Source organism: Mobula hypostoma, chromosome 17 (genome assembly GCF_963921235.1).
Source record: "Mobula hypostoma chromosome 17, sMobHyp1.1, whole genome shotgun sequence".
NCBI lineage: Eukaryota > Metazoa > Chordata > Chondrichthyes > Myliobatiformes > Myliobatidae > Mobula > Mobula hypostoma.
In genome coordinates this window covers 13,587,960-13,607,844 of record NC_086113.1, presented here as the reverse complement: position 1 = coordinate 13,607,844, position 19,885 = coordinate 13,587,960, and the positions used below count along the sequence as shown (strand labels likewise).

The window sequence follows — 19,885 nt, the reverse complement described above, 5'->3', positions numbered from 1 at the left end:
TTACTCTGTCCTTCCTTCCTTCATCTCATCTCTGCAGCTTTGAGTATCCCCTCATTTTGCTTTGATATTGTCCATCATTCACTTCCGGATGTTAGTGTGGAATAAATGTAGCACTGTAACTCTCTGAGTTTCGTACCCTTAGAAATTATGTTATTCTTCAATATCTTGCTCAAATGCTTAACCGTGCGTTTAGCAATCCCAATCTTCCTCCTGATTTCAATGTCAGCTCTCCCATCAGATGTTATGGTGTTCCCTAAGTAAAGACAGGGAGACGGTAGAACATTGCACACAGTCTGCACAATGAGGGGATTGAACTTGAGTCTTTGGAGCAATGAGGCAGCAGCAGTAATCACTGCACTATACTGCCTGCTTTCATGCTTCTTGTTGCTAATTCCACCTGAGTTCCTCATGGTTATGTAATAAAGAGAATTTGGATTCTGAAGTCACCAACAGTAAATCAGATAACAGCCTGTGATCTCACTGTGGCTGGCTATGACCCCACCTCCCCAACCCAGTATCTTTGACCTCCTTTCCCCTCCCCATGTCTCTGTACTTCTATCCTTTTCTTTCTGGCAAAAGCTTCCCTTCCACTGTTTTGATGGAGCCTGCACAACGAGTCTATTTAATTTCCCCCTTCCCTGCTCTTACCTCTTCCTCTCTCTCCCTTCCCAGATCCACAGTTGTTTCCGCTTCTCCTCGTCTTCAGTGTTTGTTTTCACCATCCCGGCCCCCCATCCTTTGGCACTTCCGACACCATTTATTTATTCAGCGATATGGCCTGGAGTAGGCCCTTGCAGACCTCTCAGCCATGCCAGCCTGGCATCCCCTGACGAACCTAAGCGCAGGGTAATTTAACATGACCATTCATCTACCCCATACTTCTTTGGACTGTGGGAGGAAACCGGAGTACCCGGGGGAAAACCCAGGCATTCCACAAGGAGGACGAACAGATTCCTCGCAGATGGCACCGGAATTGAGTACCGAACTCCAGAACGTCGGAGTTGTAACAGCATGGCGCTCACCGTTGCGGTACTGCGTCGCGTATGATCCCATCGCTAAGCATTGAGACCCATCACATGCCTTTTGAATTCTGCTCCTACATCTTCTGGTCCTGTCCCATTTTCCTGATAAAGCAGAGATTAAATTCAGAACGCTACAGGTAATCTCTGCTTTATTAAGTAATCTAAATTCAAAATGCTGTGGGTAGAGTCCTTAATTTGCTGCTCTACATGAATTTTCCGCTGCATTGGGAAGACTGAATGTGGTTTGGGGGATTGTTAAGAGCATGAGGCTGAGCTTTTATTGGATGCCCATTCAATTCTCCATCCTACACATATATGTTCACCATATGGTTTAATGAACAACTCCCAGCTTTCAATAGACACTTCTTATTATGAATAAAGTTTATTTTGGTTATCAGTATTCACAAGAATAAACCATATGAGAATGAGAGGAGATCTTATAGAAACATACAAAATTATGAATGAGCTAAATAAGATAGAGACAGGAAAGTTGTTTCCACTGGTAGGTGAGACTAGAACTAGGGTCTATAGCCTCAGGATTCGGAGGAGTAGATTTAGGATGGAGATGAGGAGGAACTGCTTTTCCCAAGAGTGGTGAATCTGTGGAATTCTCTGCCCAATGAAGCAGTGGAAGCTACATCAGTAAAAATATTTAAGACAAGGTTGGATAGATTTTTGCATAGGAAGGGAATTAAGGGTTATGGGGAAAAGGCAGATAGGTGGAGATGAGTCCATGGCCAGATCAGCCATGATCTTATTGAATGGCGGAGCAGGCTCGACAGGCCAGATGGCCGACTCCTGCTCCTATTTCTTATGTTCTTGTGTAACATTCCTTTTTATTCTTTACACTCGATAGTCAATGCTCTCAAGACTTTTCTATAACGTTGCTACACATCAATAGCACTGCGGCCACTCATTTTTATTGAGATCCAGTATTCCGGCCCTTCCAACCGTGCCAAGGAGCAGCCCACCAACTTAACCCTCGCCTAATCACGGGCTAATTTACAGTGACCAATTAACCTACCAACCGGTACGTCTTTGGACTGTGGGAGGAAACTGGAGCACCCAGAGGAGACTTGCAGGGAGAACGTACAGACAACAGCAGGAATTGAACCCACGTCAGCTGTATTGTAAAGCCTTGTGCTAGCCACCACACTTCCGCGCCACCCCATACCACCACAATAATTGAGAAGCTTCCCCACAAGACCTAGTCTCTCCCTCTCCAGTAAGCAGAAGAGCCCTTGACTGGTTCTTCCCCACCAAGTTCTTGCAGGGGCTGCACCCAGCTTCATTGCGCCAATAGGCAGTTAACAGTACTTTCAGTAGTTTGTAAATCTACTACTGCAATCTTTCATTTCTTGATTTGCCCCAGTATTAATCTTTTCACTTTGCACCGTCATTGCTTCCATCTTAATCTCTCTAGAATTTGGCTCTATCACAGCATTCCTTTCTGTTTGTCTTCTACTTCCTTCCCACCTTACCCCTGCCAGAATTTCCTGCATCAATATTTCATCCTTTTCCATTTCTAGTGCAAAGTTGCTGGTGTTCAGTCTCCATAAATGCCGTCTGACCTGATAATTAGTTTCAGCATTTTCTGCATTTGTTTTACATCTTTTGGGATTAGCATTGCCTTACGATGGTGTTTCTGATATCTCTACACCCTCTAACTTAGCACAGTGCACCTCATTAGTAGCGCTGTGGTCTGAACGTACATAAAAAAATACTTAACTCTTCATTGGTGCTATAACATTTCTGGCTCACAGATGTTGTCTACTCCACATGCAACTTGAACCCATTCTGTTTGCCAATATATTTTACAATAGTTTGAGCTGGGCTGTGGTTCCATTTTTCTGATTATAATCAGTGGCATCTGTCTTTACCCCATTCCTAAAACCAAAATCAGGTGTTAATTGAGGTAGCACTGGACCACTTCCAGCATCAGTTTTGCTATTCTTTATCTTGAATTTGATTCTTTTCTGTTGAAGCTGTTCTGTCAATCATGCAGTGTTGTTTTTATTTGGAATATGTGCATTGCAGGCAATTTCTCCCACCCCTCCCCCCCCCCGGTTTCTCTTCAGCCTTTCCCCACCTAAAATAAGAAATCATTTCTAGATTGATTCTTTTGCGCAAATATCTCTTCCAGTGCTATTACTAGCTCCTTTCTAATATCTGCTTATACCTTAATGGGTTGGTGAGCTTGTATCGAATCTGCTGACGGCAAAAGCAACACTCCTTTATGCTTTAGGTGCCCCTCTGGCCTCTCTTTCTCCCATGGTTCACTGGCCTCTCTGATCAAATTCCTCCTTCAGCCCTTTACCTTTTCCACCTATCATCACCCAGCTCCTTACTTCATCCCCCCACCTTCCCTATCACCAGCCAACTTGTACTACTTGCCCTGAACGAAGGGTCGCGGACCAGAACGTCGACTGTTTATTCCTCTCCAAAGTTCTAGGTAAATTTATTATCAGAGTGTGTATATGTCACCACATGCTACTATGAGATTCACTTTCTTGCAGGCATTCACAGTAGAACAAAGAAATACAATAGAATCTGTGAGAAACTGCACACAAAGACTGACGTGCAACCAACGTGCAAAAGAAGGCAAATTGTGCCAATACAAGTAATAAAAAAATAATATGGAGACCATGACTTGTAGAGAACTTGAAAGTGAGGGAAAAAAAGGGTTGTGGAATCAGTTCAGAGTTGAGCTGAGTGAAGTTATCCAGACTTGATAGTCGAAGGGTACCGACTGTTCCTAAACCTTGTGATGTGGGACCTAAGGCTCTGATACCGCCACAGATGCTGCCTGACCTGTTGAGTTCTTCCAGCATTTTGTGTGTGAACCTCAAGATTCCAGCATCTGTATAATCTCTTGGGTTTGTTATAGAATGTATTTTAGTTGTGAAAGTAAGAAATACACAAGTTTATTTTGCCCGAAAGGAAAATGGTAGTCAAGGGGAAAATGAAAGCAAATGCATGTAGGGTGTTAGTAACTAATCCCAATGTGTTAAACTTTTAGAAGCTCTGCCGTTCTTCTTTGGACTAGAATTTTAAAGACCATGAAAGATCACTTGGTGATCGGAGAAAGATTTACACTTACACAAAACAAAATGCTGGAGGATCTCAGCAGGTCGGGCAGCATCTGTGGAGGGGGATGAATGGTCGATGGGTTCCTCCAACATTTTACGTGTGCTTGTGTTGCTCAAGATTTCCAGCATCTATCTGCAGAACCTCTTGTCTACCACTCACAGTTGCATTGTGTTCTCACATACTGAGGAATTGTGGCAGCAAGATCCTACGAACAGCAATGGAACAGACCAGATATTTCAGAGAGATGCTCTAGCAAGAATGTAGAGTGACTACTCTGAAGCATAAAAATAAAATAGTTTTGTAACTTTACTGATTTTTTTTTGTAATTTATTTTTTATTGAAGTTCGTCATCAAACAAACATTTCCATAAGATGTATTTCAGATACTGTACATATATTTCTTATCTTTTTAAAGGTAACTGGAGGTTCAAGTGGTATTGGTAAAAGCATTGCCATCGAATGCTTCAAGCATGGTGCTTTTATAACTTTGGTGGCTCGAGATGAGGTATGTGGTGGAACACAGTTAACAGCCGCCTGCCCAGTTGATAAACTTTAATTGATCTTGTAGGATGATTTTCGTACAACATATTTGTGTTGAGTGAATCTGTAGAGGTTACTTGAAAACAAACCAAAACCGCTGAGAGATTGAGTGCAGGGTTTGACACTTCCAAAAATAACTAAATTCCAAGTTGAAAAAAGTACTTTCAATCCTTTATTATGAAGCTAATGACGAACAATCTTACAGTGATTTTTTTAAAAACTGAAACTAAATTAGCGATAGAGTGAAAGGAACAAAATAAGCGTTCCAAATGGGAAATAAGCGATAAATGTGTCATTCCCTGGTTGTCTCTAACTCTCTTTATTCTTTTAAAATTGGGTTTCTAAGAAAGTGGGGTGCGTAGAATTTTTGCATGTTTGAATTTACTAAAAGTCTTCCTAAGTTATGGGTAAAATCTTTGAATGTGAATAGGTCATTTTGCTTTTTGCTCCGTTTCTTAAAATGTACCTACAGATGAGGATGAGGCATTTCCCTGTGCTTTCCCTTGTCTCTTCCCCCTTTTCCCGACCGAGCTGCAACAATTTGGGGCTGGGTTCGGTGGGAGCACTGAGCACTAAGCACTAAGTAGACGCGCTCACTTGCTCAACAAGTCAGTGAGATGGGCTGCCGTTACCCACCTGCTTGGTTCTTGTGTCACAGCTGTTTCGATGATGCTCTCCCACACGTTTTTCATTCTTTTCAGACCTGGGAGCAGGTCACAGAAATGGAATCCTATCCTAATTTGTGAGCTGACTGTACATTAGTCCAAATATGTTACTGAAACTTTAAGGATAGCAAAAGGACCGAAGTACCCTGAACAGAGCAGATGGACATTACACGACCATTACTAGACTGGTGTGATGTCCCAGGATTTCATGGATCCTTCTGTTTTGATAATGGATGTAGAGAAATTAACACAAGCCAAACTTCTGTGGTGTTGACACGGTAGTATAGCGGTTTGCGCAATCGCTTTACAGCGGCAGCAATCACCAATCTGAGTTTGACTTCTGTCCAAGGAGCTTGTATGTTCTCCTTGTGATCGCGTGGGCTTCCTCTAGCTACTCTGGTTTCCTCCCACGTTCCAAAGATGTACATTACTGTGCGAAAGTCTTAAGCACATAATATGCATAGAACCCTACTGCTACCACAATTTCATGACGTGAGTGATAATAAACCTGATTCTGATATGGGTCTCTAGTGTGGACTGAGAGTGGGAAAGCGTCAGAGAGAGGGGAATCATGATTGGGAGGGGGGGAAGGGAAGAAAGAGGGGAGGGAACAGGAAGTAAGTAAATAGTGGAATAGCGAGCAGTGTTCATAGACTGTTCAGAAATCTGATAGCAGAGGGGAAGAAGCTGTTCCTAAATATTGAGTGTGTCAACAGGTCCCACTTTCTTGAGCACTGGCATTGGAAGGTGCATTAATTCATACCATTTATCATACCATTTTAAGATCAGTCAAATTTTCTTTGTATTTGCTTTCTGAGGAGATATTAAGGATCTTGCTGCTCCATCGTTTGACATGAAGGCTTATCAACCATGTTTTGGAAAACTTTTTATCCTTCCTTTGCCTTTTTTTTGTCCTCTTAATCATGGCAGTGGGCACGTGGCCAAGTGGTTAAGGCATTGGACTAGCTACCTGAAGGTCGTGAGTTCGAGCCCCAGCCGAGGGAACGTGTTGTGTCCTTGAGCAAGGCACTTAATCACACCTTGCTCTGCGACAACATTGGTGTCAAGCTGTATGGGTTCTAATCCCCTCATGGAGAGGGGAGATTTGCAGCATGGGCAACTGCTGGTCTTCCATACAACCTTACCCAGGCCTGCGCCCTGGAGAGTGAAGACTTTCCAGGCGCAGATCCATGGTCTCGCAAGACTAACTGATGCCTTAAATCATGGCAGTTAAAATCCAGAATCAGTTTAATGTGAAATTTGTTGTTATGTGGCAGCAATACATTGTAATACGTAAACTGTAATTTACTGTATGAAGTGTAATTTATATAAAAGTTAAATAAGTCGTGCTAATAGAGAAAAGGAAAGTAGTGAAATAGTGTTTATGGGTTCAAAGTCCATTCAGAACTCTAGCTAAGGTTAAGAAGCTGTTCCTGAATCATTGAGTGTGTGCCTTCAGGCTCCTGTAAGGTTCGCCCATCGTCATTGATGAAGACCTTGATACCATTAGTACTTTTTACGAGGTCGAGTTGCTAGCTCAACACTCATCCCAGCACGGATGGAAAGTGTGCCCGGGAGCAGCTCGACTAGATTCGAACTCAGGAACCTTCGCTCCCGGAGTCCGGCGCTGATATCACTGCGCCACCAGCTGGCTTGATGGTGTGGAGACTAGAGCTTGATTTGGATTTAAGTGAGGGAGAGTTGCGCAGCGTCAGCCTCACTCTCTCTTCCCAATTCCCATCTGGATCCAGTGGCAAGACAGAGTCGAGAAGGCTGGAGATGGGACTAGGCGCAGTGGATGACCAGGACATTTTCTGTGTCTTGTCCTGCTCTACACGTTCCACGACACTTGCGGAGACCGTCTTCTTGACTATTGGACCTTCCATTGGTCTCGTCCGCTCAGTCCGCCGGAGTCTGTCTTCACATGCTGGGATAGACAACTCCCTATCTCACCGAGGGTTTGAGACCCGTCGGCTACCCTCACCTGGTTTAACCGGCCTGTCGAAGCCGTTGCCCGGGGTGTGGCTGCTGTCGCATGCAAACAGCTACGAGGAGCCACAGGTGAGAGCTGAGTGCCAGGTGGGGACCAAAGGTGGACTAACCGCCTTGAAAAGGACGCGACATGTTCCCCCACCAGAGGTGCCACCCCTCCCTTACGCCCCATACTCCCCTCAGGCTCCTGTTCCTCCTCCCTGATGGTAGTAATGAGAAGAGGACATGTTCTAGGTGGTGGGGGTCCTTAATAATGGATGCCATCCGTAGTAAAATTTTATTTAGAGATAAAAAAACTATAACAGTCCCTTCCTACCTCAAGAGCCCATGGCACCCAATCGCACCCATGTGACCAATTAACCTACTAAGTCATATGCCTTTTAAGCTTTTCATTTCCCTTTTTTCCCTAAGAAATTTCTGTAGTAGTTTAGCACCATTCCCATATTAAAAGTTGTATGTAAATTGAAAGCATTTTCAATGCGTTTTTAGTTCTATTGAAAGCATTTTCTTAGCCTGTGTTAGATGCTGGTTGTTGCTGAGAAGGGGTGACTTGGATTTAAGAATTTGTGCAGTTGCAGAAGTAAAAATATTTTTTTAAGAAATTAATTTAATTGGGGATAAAATGGAAGAGCATTCATATGTTTATTCAGGGTTTCCAAGTAGGGACAAGTTATAAGTTTGGAATGGTATGTTTTTGGGAATAAAGATTAGCTTTACTTGTCACATGTACATTGAAACATACAGTGAAATGCAAAATTTGCATCAGCGATCAATGCAGTGCAAATAATGCCCACAACTTACTAACCCAAACCATACTTCGTTGGAACGTGGGAGGAGACTGAAGCACCAGGAGGAAACTCGTGCGCTAATGAGGAGAACATGCAAAGTCCTTACAGCAGCGGGAATTGTACCCCGATCAGTGGTACTGTAGAGTGTTGCACTAACCACCAAGCTCCCACACGCCACCCTCCTACGCTATCGGTAACTAGTTTGTAAAAGAGGGGAACCCTTTCCTTTAGGCATATCTGCATGTCCAAGTCTCCAAGTTGCTTAAATCAGGGGCTTAAAATGATCCCCTTTGAGTTTGTTGACCAAAACAATTCAGTTTGGATCACCAATGGCTTGGAATACACTTAAACTTAGGGAACAGATTTGTACTTCTATTAGAACATATGTCACCAAAATTTACTAAATGCCAGATTAAAAAACCTAGATGAAAAACACACACAGAATATGGTGGTGAAACTCAGCAGGTAAGGCAGCATTTGTAGGAAGGAATAAACTGTCAGTGTTTCGGACCGAGAACTTTGTCAGGACTGGAAGGGAAGGGGGAAGATGCCAGTATAAGGTAGGTGGATGGGAAGGAGGACAAGCTGGAAGATGATAGGTGAAGTCAAACACAAAATAATCTGCAGATGCTGGGGTCAAAGCAACACTCACAACACGCTGGAGGAACTCAGCAGGTCCGGCAGCATCCGTGGAAAAGATCGGTCGATGTTCCGGCCCGAAACGTTGGCTGATCTTTCCCACAGATGCTGCCCAACCTGCTGAGCTCCTCCAGCGTGTTGTGAGTGTTGATAGGTGAAGTCAGGTGAGTGGGAAAAGTCAAGGGCTGGAGAAAAAGGAATCTGATAGGAGAGGAGAATGAACCATGGGAGAAAGGGAAGGAGTGGCATTGGGAGAGGTGATAGGCAGGTGAGGAAAAGAGGTAAAAGGCCAGAGTGGGGAGCAGAAGAGGGAAGAGGAAGGAAAAAATGACTGGAAGGAGAAATCAATATTCATTCTATCAGGTTGGAGGCTACTTAGTCGGAATATGATGTGTTACTCCTCTACGCTCAGTGGCCTCATCGTGGCAATGGACCATCATGTCAGGATGAAAATGGAGATGGGCATTAAAATGGTTGGCCACCAGAAAACTCCGCTTTTGGCGGATGGAGCTGAGTTTCCCCCCCAATTTACTTCAACCTCACCAATGTGGAGGGGGCCACATCAGGAGCACCGGATGCAACTGATGCCCCAACAGATTCGGAAGTGAAGTGTTGCCTCACCAGAAGGGACTGTTTGGGGTCCTGAATGGAGGTAAGGGAGATGATGAATGGGCAGGTGTAGCATTTCTGTCACTTGCAGGGATAAGTGCCAGGAGGGAGATTAATGGGGAGGGACGACTGGACAAGGGAATCAGGGAGGGAGTGATCCCTGCAAAAAGCAGAGAGTTGGGTGGTGGGGTGGGGTAAGGATGTGTTTGGTGGTAGGATCCTGTTGAAGATGGTGGGAGTTGCAGAGAATAACGTGAGATGCAGAGGTCATGGGGTGTGATGTGAGAACAAGAGGAGCTCTATCACTGTTAAGGTGAGGGGGAAGATAGGGTGAATACAGTTATAAAAATGTAGTTAACATAGAAAACCTACAGCACAATACAGGCCCTTTGGTCCACAATGCTGTGCCCAACATGTATTTAGTTTAGAAATTACCTAGGGTGACCCATAGCCCTCCATTTTTCTAAGCTCCATGTACCTATCCAGGAGTCTCTTAAAAGACCCTATCGTATCTGCAAATAGTTGTGTGGTTTAACGCACAAAATATGCTGGAGGAACTCAACAGATCAGGCAGCATTTGTGGAGAGGAATAAAGAGCTGACCCTTAATCGGGGTCCTCGGCCCAAAAATCTGCTCTCTATTTTTGTTCATAGATGCTGCCTGACCTCCAGCACGTTGTATATGTTACTCTGAATTTCGAGCATCTGTAGAGTCTTTTGTGCTTAGGTAGTTTTGTGGTTTAATCATTTTTTATCTTACAGACCAAGCTGCTGCGAGCAAAGAAGGAAATTGAGAAATATTCAATTAATGATAAACAGGTGGGCGTAGAGGAGTTGTTAAGTTGTGTGCGTGCTTTTTACCAGAGCATTTTGTGTGTATGGGTGTAGAGCTATTGTGATTTAAATGTTACCCTTGTATTTCTAAGTAGCTTCTTTGTTCACTGACATTTTATTGAAAGAGAGCAGTTCACATGTGATTGGGGAATGAGAGAGCTTTTATTTTGGCAAGATAAATTCCATCGCTCTGCCAATATGAAAGTAATTTGGCTTCTGGCAAAATAACTGTAAAGCTTTAAAAAAATTGCTTTCTAAATGCTGGTTTTTAAAACCTCATTAAATACTAACCATCCATAGCACAAGTATTTCTACCAGATTGGTTCTTAGTTTTTATTTCTGCAGGCTGTCACCATGTAATCGGCTGAGTGACTGGAAGTGGGGCATATTCACTTTAAATTTTCTGGGTATGCTGATGAGTTCTCTTTGGATATTCAGTCAGTATTGCACTTCCTTTCTTGTGCTTTTTTTTGGGGTGGGGGGGTGAAGATTTGCATTTCTTCTCATACTTTTCCCAAAGATAGACGAGCTATCATTGAGCAAGAGTGGCTTTTCCTCTTCACCACCCCCACCCCACCCCACCCTCTGCCTCACTCTTGCACTTCTGTCTCGCTCTGCACTGTGTCCTGTAATGTTTTTTTTCCCCCTTGCTTGTGATTATGTGCACGTCATTTCTTTGTCATACATCGTACTCTCCTCCCCAGTGATCCCTGTGCCTGTTCCCAGTTGTGTTTTTAAAACCCCTGCACTCACTTGCTGTCTCCTCCTCGTCGGAAGAATCAATTTCATTGTGTAGTCGGCTATTTTCAGTTTCCATTGTGCAGATCTTTAAGGAGGTACTTGTGCATTTCTGTTGTCATTGATGCTTCGGCTGTGATGATCTGATGATCAATGCATGTTTGATGGTGAAGACTCTTGATTTGTTTCACAGGTGGTTTTATGCATATCGGTTGATGTCTCAAAAGACTACGGACAAGTGCAGAGTGTGATAAAACAAGTACGTTTGTTGCTTTCTTTTCCCCTCCCTCAAGGATATGAAACACATCTGCCAGGTTCTCTTTATATCTTGTGTCCTCATTTGGTTGACCTGCTGTGCATCTCACTCACTGCCCGTTGCGCTGCTGGTGTTTCGGGCAGCAATGAGGGTCCTCCACCCCTGGTGATGTCAGGGGTTGCTCAATCTGTCCTTATCACATGTGATTTTACAGACAAATGCATGGAATTGTAAAATGCACTTTTAGAAAGAGTGAAAACATTCCAGAATGTGTAAAAGATTCATATAACATGAGATGGGCCTTCAGCTCACCAAGTCTGTTCCAGCCATAGAATGCTCATTTGCAATAATTTTACATGTTCATCCCATTTTTGTTCCCCCATCAGCTCCATTCCTCTACCTGCCTTCAACTGCCTCAAATTTGTGAGCTGCATTTGGTGTTCACAGTGTAGTCATTGGCAAACTAAATGCAGACAGGCTGCCATGTGATCTACCTGCATACACTATACAGAAACAAAGCCGAGCTCCCTGCTGCCCGCCATTTCATATCTCTATCCTACTCCATCTCCACCTTATCTGCCTGTGGCCTATTGTAACGAAAGCCTGAGGAACGCTGTTTTTTATTGAAGTATGACATAGCCTTCAGAACTCTGTTGAATTCTATACCTTCAGGTATTTCTCATTCTCTGTATTAGAACTGACCAGTTTCCTGAGATTGGCTCCATGTTTCTATCCTAATTACCACAGCCTGACATTGTGGGTATTTAACACAGCTCTCTATTTCTGCTTTTATGTTCCTCTGCTTATATTTTTTTCCTCACTGTAACTTCTTGATTTTACAGCTTTTTTACTTGTATGCTTCTTGTTATTCCTCTATCCTCATTAACATATGGACTAGGTTCCCTCACCTTAAATCTATGGCAACCCTGGCTTCATTCTTTCGGAATGGTTCTTTTGTTCTATTTGTCCAATTCGATTTTCCCTACCTTCTGTGCTACTTGTATTAGTTTATGCTTACTAAAGGGTGATATAACTTTTGCAAATGGAATAACTATAAGGAGCAGCATGGTGACACAAGGCTTTACAGTCCCAGCAACCCGGATTCAATTCCAGCCACTGTCTGTGAGGCGTTTGTATGTTCTCCCCGTGACCGCGTCGGTTTCCTGCAGGTGCTCCAGTTTCCAAAGACATACCAGTTAGGAAGTTAATTGCTGGTTGTAAATTGTTCCATGATTAGGCTAGGGTTAAATCGGGGGTTGCTGGGCAGCATGGCTACAAAGGCCTACACCACGATGTATCTTAATAAATAAATAAACAAACAAGTCCATAAGACTTAAGAGCAGAAATGGGCCATTTGGCACACCAAGTCTGCTCCGCCATTCCATCATGGCTGATTTATTGTCTCTGTCAACCCCATTCTCTTGCCTTCTTCCTGTAACCTTTGACACCCTTACTAATCAAGAACCTATCAGCCTCCACTTTAATTATACTCAATGACTTGGCCTCCACAGCCGTCTACGGCAATGAATTCCATAGATTCACCACCCACTGGCTACAGAGATTCCTTCTCATTTTTTCTAAAGGGGCATTCTTCGATTCAGAGGTTGTGCCCTCTGGACCTAGCCTTTTCCACTACGGGAAACATCATCTCCACATCCACTCTGTCTCGGTCTTTCAATATTTGATAGTTTTCAATAAGAATTCCTTCTCATATACTTTGCTAGAAACAGAGGCAAACTAAAGTTTATCCATTTATAATGTCAATGACAAACTTACGTAATATTATCATTGTACGTTGCCCAGCAATGTCTAAGTTTTGTTTTGCCTGTTTTATAGATGTTTGAAACAGAGCTGTCCTAAGAATTATGAAGTACATGTTGAAGTATGTACTTAGGAGCCAACTGGAGACAATATAAAAATAGCTGTTCTGCCTTATTTTTCCATCCAAAAGAACAAATTCTAAAAGCTTTCTACTTTAAATATGGAACGCCATTGTTTTGTGTTTTTAACTAAGTAACTGCGACATTTTTAAACTCCAGGTAGAGTATTTATCAACAGTGTATTGGTGGAGATAGGAGAAACTGCGAATGTTGGAATCTGGAGAAAGCCTTGACCCCACGCAAATCTACCAGTAGTTTTTTTTTGTTAATTTAGTTATGCCTTCCTGTTTGAAAAGCTTCAACTAAGCTGTTCAGAGAAATTGTATTTTTTTTCCAATTGAACATTTTTTTTCTGCTCGGACATTAATGTAATATTTAACTCTCAAGGCTCAGGAGAAGCTGGGGCCAGTGGACATGCTGATAAACTGTGCTGGAACATCTGTTGCTGCAAAGTTCGAAGATGTTGACATCAGCATTTTCAGAGTGAGTAATTTGCTTTAATAAACATTTTATTTTTGTACAGTGGAAACGTTTGTGGAAGCATGTAAAGAATAGCACACACAAGATGCTGGAGGAGCTCAGAAGGTCAGGCAGGTCTATTGAAGGGTCTTGACCCAAAATATTCACTGTTTGTTGCTCTCCATAGATTGCTGCCTGACTTGCTGAGTTCCTTCAGCGTTTTGTGCTTGTGTTACTCTAGATTTCCAGCATCTGCAGAATTTCTTCTATTTAGTATGTAAACAAAATTGGGTTTTATTTTGGTATACATAGTTTCAACTAGTAACCATTCTTTACCTCTTTTTTTTTAACCTTTCCAGTTTCCAAATACATAGATGACTTTCTAGGACTTTTTTTTAACAGTACAACCCTTCAGTTGGTTTAGTAATGAATCATTTCACATAAATGAATATTAAAAAAAACTGCTTTTTCGGGTTTGAAGCATCTCTGTCAATGCTAACATTTAGTACCATCCTTAAGGGAGGAAGCATAATATTAATACAGACCAGTGCCCTGGGTTCAATTCTGCCTGTAAAGAGTTCGTATGTTCTCCCTGTGACCACGTGGATTTCCTCTGGGTGCTCTGGTTTTCTCCCACATTCCCAATGCATTCAGATTGATTGGTTAATTGGTCACATGGTAAGCTTGCTGGACCAGAAGGCCTGTATCTCTAAATAATAATAACAATAATTACCTGAAGGAAGGCATTGACAAGTCACCTTGAAAGTATTCCCACAGTGATTCTGAGAACAGGTGATACTTTTCCAAATGATACTCCTGTTGGTATTGTTTCCATGCATTAGTTGCTCTTATCCAGTTTTTTTTGGGAATGTTTGTGATTCTCGTGACTTCAGGAAGAAAATGGAGCATCACATGAAGCAGTAGTTTTAAGGGAAAGGAAAATAAACTTGTAATTAATAACCAATGAACCATCTCACGGGTCAATGCTCTGCTATTCATAAATTCCTGTTGTGATTCAGCTTGTCGTTCATTAACAACATTGGCTCCCTTAAAAAGAGCAGTGTGTCTATATCGTGTGTCTACGAAGTATTCCTCATTAATCGTTCAATAGTTGACATTTTGAGCTTTTGCCAGGAATTGATACTGATTTTTTTTTTCTTTTGACAAGTTGAGCTACAATGTTTTGGAAAATGTTTTTCTTGGTTTGGATTTTAATCCAACAGAGATTGAAATCTGGTCATTGATCTGCCAGCTGTATGAGGGAAGAAATGGCTGTTTTGCTGCTTTTCCTGTTCATGTAAACATTTATTGTCAAGGCCTGCAGGATGCCACACAAACTGCTACCAACACCCCTTGTGGTTCTGAAGTGAATTGCTAAGAAGTTCGTCATTGCTTAGTCATAAACACAAATGTTTCTGGAAATCTGGAGTAACGCAAAAATGCTGGCGCAACTCAGCAGGGCAGGCAGCATCCATGAAAAGGAATTTGACATTTTGGGCCGAGACACTATTGTTGTTCCACGCTGGCCACATTAATGCGTTTCTTTTTCTGGCAACCAATAAGCATTCCCAACTATTTGCTTCGTCGTCTGATATGGAGAGTCCGCTGCACAGGATTGAAAAAAGCTGCGGAAGGTTGCAAACTCAACCAGTTCCATCATGGGCACTAGCCTCCCCAGCATCGCAGACATCTTCAAAAGGCAATGCCTCAAAAAGGCAGCATCCATTTTAAAAACTCCTACCACCCAGGACGTAGCCATGTCTTAAATTATTACCACCAGGGAGGAGGTACAGGAGCCTGGAGATGAGCACTCAATGTTTTAGGAACAACTTGTTCCCCTTGGCCATCAGATTTTTTTGAACTGACTGTGAACCAACTCGTGAACACTACCACAGTATTGTTGTTCTCTTGTGCACTCATTATTTAATTTATTTTAAATATGTATTTCTTACAATTTATAGTATTTTTTATGTAATGCACTGTAGTGCTGCTGCAAAACAATAAATTTCAGAGCACAAGTCAGTGATATTAAACCTGATTCTGATTCTGAAATATCGGGGCATCAGCAATGTCCTGACTGACTTGCAGTTATGCTGACTTTAAGAACTGTCAAAGATTGACTCACTATCTTTAAAGCTGCTGATAATAGTTTCAAGATGACTCCAAAAGAAACATAAATAGTGCTAGAGCAATAAATCACAGATGGTGCTGGCAGTTCACAAGATCACTCTATACTCTACTAGATCCACTTCTGAACTGCGATGACTGCAATCCGCAGCCTGTTGTTTCACTTTAAGGGACGGACCTTTGAACCGTCTAAATGACCTGGTGATTTTACGATTGGTGACCTTGACTCTCAAGGATGCAGATACGACAATCTCCGGTGGCGGATGCTGCGTCGAGGCCGGAGAATGGGAAAACAAACCCGTGCTTGGCTCCATTACTCCACGTCAATTCAAGCATCGAGCCCCGAGAGTGGAAAACAGACCAGTGTACGGAAAACAATGGGTCAAACTTGACCCGTCTCCCTCTCTTCTCGCTACTACCACTGAGGGAGAGGTTCAGGGGTCTCTGGTCCCGTGCTGCTGGGTTTGAGGGCAGTTGTTCCCCTGCAACCATTGGGCTTCTCGGTTTCACTTGCCTCAGAGCTGAACTGACCCGGCAGCCGGGGTCTCGGCAGTTCATGTTCTATGTGTTACTTGTTTACTTTTTTAAAAACTATTTGCTCAATTTGTCCTCTTTGTACACTGGGTGTTTGTTATGTGCAGTTTTTCATGGATTCTATAGTGTTTCCTTGTTTTGTGGGTGCCTGCTGGAAGATGGATCTCAAGGTTGTACATGGTATACCTCCTTTGATAATAAGCTTGAAAGTTCGAACTTTTGGGTAATCCATTATGCCAATGTGCGTTGGCATTTAGTTTCTAGTATAATGAAGTGTTAGCATGATGCATGAATTTGTCAAGCGAACTATTCATCTATTTCACTGAACTGAATGTGATTTTTAAGGCTGGTTTTTCAGTAAGCTTGGTGTCAACTTTTAGGTGAAAGAGCTAACATGCCAATTTCCATGTAAATTAATTTGCAAAGTTGCTTTCCGTTAATTTTATTTTAAATGGCTTGAATATTGATCTTGATAAATATTGTATTTCATTCTCTCCAGAGGTTAATGGAGATCAATTATCTGGGTAGTGTCTATCCCACCCGAGCTGTCATTCACACCATGAAGGAAAGAAGAATGGGAAGGATAGTCTTCGTGTCATCCCAGGCAGGACAAGTTGGGTTATTTGGATACACAGCCTATTCTCCATCCAAATTTGCTCTTCGTGGATTAGCTGAATCACTGCAAATGGAGGTACACACATCAATTTTATATTTGTATTATACGTGCTTATGGCAATTCCACCCCCCCCCCCCCCCTTTTGGTCAGGTATATGAACAGTTGACTTCCCTTATTAGATTACTTTGATCTTTGTGTGTGATATTGTTGTAGATTCAGCTTTCCTAAGGAATAGAAGGGAGCATGTGAAGAAATATATAACATGATTTTGTTCTGAGTTAGACATATAATTGCTATTGTGTTATAATTCCAATAATAATGTACTACCATAATAACATGCTATTTAAGTAACATCCTATCATTGAGCAAGATTCTGTACTCAGATACATGTACTATATCTGTTCTACTCCATTGAAAGCCAAACATTTTGTGAGGAAGTATCACCTTTCTCTGGTTGTACATGGCACTATTCACAGGAAAACAAGGCAGGTGAGCCTGAGAATTTTTAGCTTAAGCCCTTGGCATTAGGCATTTTTGATATTTCATATATTTCAGGAATTAATTTATCTCTCAATTTAATGTTATTCAAAAAGTGACTTTTCAATTAATGTTTTCATTATTGTACATTATTTTTCTTTTCCCAAATTATTTAAAGCAACAGTGTTTCATTCCTTCAAATACCAAATTTATCACTACCTTAACAAATGATTGTGTGCTGGCAAGGGTAATCATCATTGAAATTGGCCCTGGAAACACTGCAATTGCTTTTGTAATATTATAATACACCTTTTTCATTGCCTTGTTAATGCATCTTCCTATTGCAAGGCCTCTTATCGGCGGCCAAAATGGAGGTTTGGGGGAGGTTCACTTTTTTAACCAATGCAATATAACAGCGAATAGTTTTAATAAGCCTTTCATTAGTTGTTTTCCCCGCATGTCTTGAGCATTACTTATGGAATATTAAATTCAATATAGGTAAGGGGAAGAGATTTCAGATTTGCTGATTTTGATGATTTTACATCCCCCTCCCTTTTCCTTCTGTTCAAAGTACTGTTGCCTGCTTTTGAATTTCAATCCAAAATAAGGTCCAATAAAAATCCATACTTGAATCTCCAATCAGGAGATCATGCCTATTACTCACCAAGCTGTTAATTACTGGAATGAGAAGAATGCACACTGTTTTAGTTTCCAATGATCCCATAGTACAGAAAGTTTCTCAATGAGTGTGGTTGCTCTCTGGTTTGCTAATTTAATTTTAAGATGTACAGTACTTATTTTTGATCTGCATTTTTTGGTGTTTACAGGTGAAGCCATATAATATCTACGTCACAGTTGCGTACCCTCCTGACACAGACACACCTGGATTTCAGGAGGAGAATAAAGACAAGGTAAAGGCTTTTTTAAAAACATATTTAGCTCAGACCTCTTTATGTGCATACATCTGTATCTGATGAATGTTCTTGTCCTCACGTCATCATTTTGTGTGTGTTGCTCAAGGTTTGCAGCATCTGTAGATGTCTTGTATTTACATATGTATGCTCTTTTAATCATTATTCATGATAAATACTTGAGAAATCTGTAATCCCAAATGAGTTTCTGTACTACAGGGTTGCTAACATTGCTCTATTTTCCCTTTTTCCATTGTTCGAAAATTTATGATCATTTTTTTGCTTTTCAAACCTTTCACATAAGAGTGTTAGCTGAATTGCCAAGATACAATAATAATAAGGTTGAGCTTTTAAGATCAAAACAAAATTAATGAGGAACAAAAATTTTCTGGTGGTAAAGAAAATGACAGCTTGTTAATGAGATCTCGGAAACAAATAGACAATTTTCTATACAAAGCTAATCTTTAGTGTGGGAAACTTTAGATGAAATACTTTAAAAATATTCGAAGTAGAAAAGTCTTGTTTAAATTGAGTTTTTTTTATCTTCAACCATGCTTGTCAATTGGGTGCAGATCTCAAATAGACTGCATGATAAACAAAAATGTCTATGAATTGTTGATAGGAGATCCAAAAGTGAGGCACTTTAATTATTTGCATACCAAGTCAATTCTGTAGAATTAAAACAAAAAATGAGTTAGAAAATACTGGTTTAGGTGAGATCATAGAGCAGTAGAATATAGGAATACGCCATTTGGCCCATGATGTTGGTGCTAACCACAGTGCTGGTCCTAGGAACATGTATATAGCTAGGGTGCTCAAAACTCTTGTACAGCACTGTAGTAATTTCATGTATTCTGCTGTACTGCCACAAAAGAAAACAAATTTCATTACATGTGAGTGATGATAAATCTGATTCTGATACGGATGTCTAATGTGGACTGAGAGTGGGAAGGCGGCAAGGAGTCAGAAGCATCTGAGAGACGTTCTGTAATGATAAACAAAATGTTTGGATTCAAATGAGCTTGTCTGGTGTCTCAGGACTGGGTGTGTCTGCACCTGTGCCACCCCTCCCGTCCTGGCTCTCCTCTGCCCCCTGTCCCACAACCCTCCCGCAGCGCTCCACCCTCACCATTTCTAGCATCCTTTCCTCCCACCAGATTTACAAACTAGCTCTCCACTTCACACTGATAAATACAGTATTGTGCAAAAGTCTTGGCCACCCTAGCTATATATATATGTGCCTGACACTTTTGCATGGTGCCATGCGTTCCATTGTATCTTTTGAGGACTTTCCTCATTATCCAGTTTCTGCCATCAGCAAACTTACTAATCGACCCTCCATTTTTGACCAAAACATTTATATGTATCACAAACAAGAGGTCCAAGCACTGATCCCTGTAGAATACCCCTAGTTGTAGACCTCCTGTCAGAATAAGACCCTTCCACCACTACCCTCTGTCTTGTATGGCCAAGCCACCATGGAGTCTGTGTAGCTTAATCTTCTGGTTTAACTTACCATGAAGGACTTCGTTGAATCCTTAACTAAAGTACAATTAAACAAGATTCACTGTCCTACCCTCATCCATCACCTTATGATAAGACTCGGAATGATCAGAAACTATTTTTCAGGAATTGGAATATCCCATTATGATGGGTTTAATTTTGTATATATGTGTGACATGCAGTGCTGAATAGGCCCTTCCAGTGCTG

The 19,885-nt window shown here is 41.7% G+C and overlaps 1 protein-coding gene across 1 annotated transcript in view; it reads left to right on the top strand.

Moving 5' to 3' along the window:
* kdsr (3-ketodihydrosphingosine reductase) overlaps positions 1 to 19,885 on the top strand; it is a 46,129-nt gene that overhangs the window by 6,615 nt on the left and 19,629 nt on the right. Inside the window, exons 2-7 of the mRNA XM_063069580.1 lie at positions 4,527 to 4,616; positions 10,106 to 10,162; positions 11,109 to 11,174; positions 13,439 to 13,534; positions 16,671 to 16,862; positions 18,092 to 18,175. Of these exons, the coding sequence (XP_062925650.1) occupies positions 4,527 to 4,616; positions 10,106 to 10,162; positions 11,109 to 11,174; positions 13,439 to 13,534; positions 16,671 to 16,862; positions 18,092 to 18,175 (585 nt within the window). The remainder of the gene's footprint in view (positions 1 to 4,526; positions 4,617 to 10,105; positions 10,163 to 11,108; positions 11,175 to 13,438; positions 13,535 to 16,670; positions 16,863 to 18,091; positions 18,176 to 19,885) is intronic.